This window comes from Nestor notabilis, unplaced genomic scaffold (assembly GCF_000696875.1).
Source record: "Nestor notabilis isolate BGI_N333 unplaced genomic scaffold, ASM69687v1 scaffold31810, whole genome shotgun sequence".
Classification (NCBI taxonomy): domain Eukaryota; kingdom Metazoa; phylum Chordata; class Aves; order Psittaciformes; family Psittacidae; genus Nestor; species Nestor notabilis.
The window spans coordinates 14,255-16,029 of NW_009913012.1; the positions used below are offsets into that span (position 1 = coordinate 14,255).

The following is a 1,775-nucleotide window of genomic DNA, read 5'->3' on the forward strand; positions in this document are numbered from 1 at the left end:
GGCACAGCCTAGTTACAGGATTCTAAATTCTCTGTGCACACACAAATTAATTCCATCAGGTATCAGCAATCTTGTCTCAGAAAAAGTCACAGTATCTGTGCTGGTACACACATTAAATGAGAGAGATGACTGAAATGCACTGAGAAGCATAGCTGCCAAAATGGGGTTTACAGCTCAAACATTTATTCCTGCCCTTCACCCCATTTCATTGCATTAAATAGTTGGGAAACCAAACAGGTTAAGAGGCCTTGAACAGAAAGTTTTGTCTTTATTCATAAAAAAGCTCCAGCATATGAACTGGGTGATAAAGAAATGGACTAAACCCCCCTAAATTAAATCATAAACAAGCCTGGGTTGTCTACAGCTGGTTACTAGAAGGGTTGGGGTGCGAGTTCCCCAAGCAATGGAGGGGCTGCAGTTGGTCAAAACACGTTCTTAAAGAAAGATCTGCCAGAGAAATGAGGATCTGGGGTTAGCATCAGGAGGTATCTTTTCTCAAAGCTGTAGAAGGAAAGAACCAGGACAAAACACACAACTATCCTTAATATATTCATTAAATGAGGATGGGTGATTGGTGATTTCATTATAGTCTTCATCAGGTGGGCTGACAGACCAGAAATCATCTGAGACAGACTGAAACAGGGATTAAAAGCAAAAAACCTCTTACCATATTCCTGTTTCTGTCATCTTGCATTTGCAGCTGATGATGATCCAAGATTAAACCTGGAGAGGCTGGGCAGCCTAGGAAGCACTTCCCTGGTACAGTTCCTGCCAGAGCTCTTGGGCACACTGGCTGAAGACAACAAAGGAGGTGAGAATTTACCACAACAGTATATGGAGGAGTGCCCATGGTTTGCATGTCCAGCTTCCACAGGTATTTGGGCCAACTCCTGGGTATTTTCTGGAATACAGCATTATGTGTAGGCAACAGATAGTTGTCATTTAGTGAACTGGGAGCTGGGGGAAACCTGCTGAGCAGCCGTGCCGGCAGCTCAATACTGGCTGGAAAAGTCTCCCAGTCAGTTTAGTAAAACCTCCATACAACAAAACCAGGGCAAGGCAAAAACTGGCCTGGAAGGAGCTAGCAGACAAAACAAGTCTCTTCCAAACCATCAATACTTGCAGGAAGTGCAGAATCAATAGCAATAGATGTTTTTGGTGGCAACAGATGGCTGCTGGAGAGGACAGTACAGCTTGCATCTGCAGAATCCCAGATCCTGTGAGGAGAACTGGCTGTGCTGCAGCAAAAGGGTTTTCTGTTTGGTCTACTGAACATTCCAGACTTGTGCTGGCTCCCATATCATGGCACAAAATGACTTGTGTAGGTTCCTGATTTCTAAATGGTAAAACATTTCATTATGTCTCCCCTCTCCAGGTCTTAGCCCCAGCAGCTACAATGCAAGGGAAAATATCAAAGAGGTAAGTAAATGACCATCTGTCACTGAAACAAGAAAAACAAGACCCCACATTTTAAAACACATGGAATTGTTACTGAGACATCATTTAAGACCCACAGACTTCATGAACAGTATAAACTAATATATGCCACAGTGTTCTTGAAGCTGGAATCATGTAGCAGTTATGTAAGTAGGGGAAGACAGCAAATAATCCAGAGCTTTTCATTCTACTCACCCTGAAAAATTTCTTTACTAAATAAAGGCCAATTTCCAGCTTCCCCAGGCCAGGCCATTAACCAGTATAAGCTGCATGTCATTTCCCCCCCCACACTACAACATAGGCTACACAGTATTATCAGATTAGCTATGAGCCATTAA

The 1,775-nt window shown here is 43.0% G+C and overlaps 1 protein-coding gene across 1 annotated transcript in view; it reads left to right on the forward strand.

Annotated features, from left to right (window-relative positions):
* Positions 1 to 1,775, forward strand: part of UTS2 (urotensin 2) — a 3,878-nt gene that overhangs the window by 1,609 nt on the left and 494 nt on the right. Inside the window, exons 2-3 of the mRNA XM_010022376.1 lie at positions 701 to 811; positions 1,376 to 1,419. Coding sequence (XP_010020678.1) covers positions 701 to 811; positions 1,376 to 1,419 — 155 coding nt within the window. The remainder of the gene's footprint in view (positions 1 to 700; positions 812 to 1,375; positions 1,420 to 1,775) is intronic.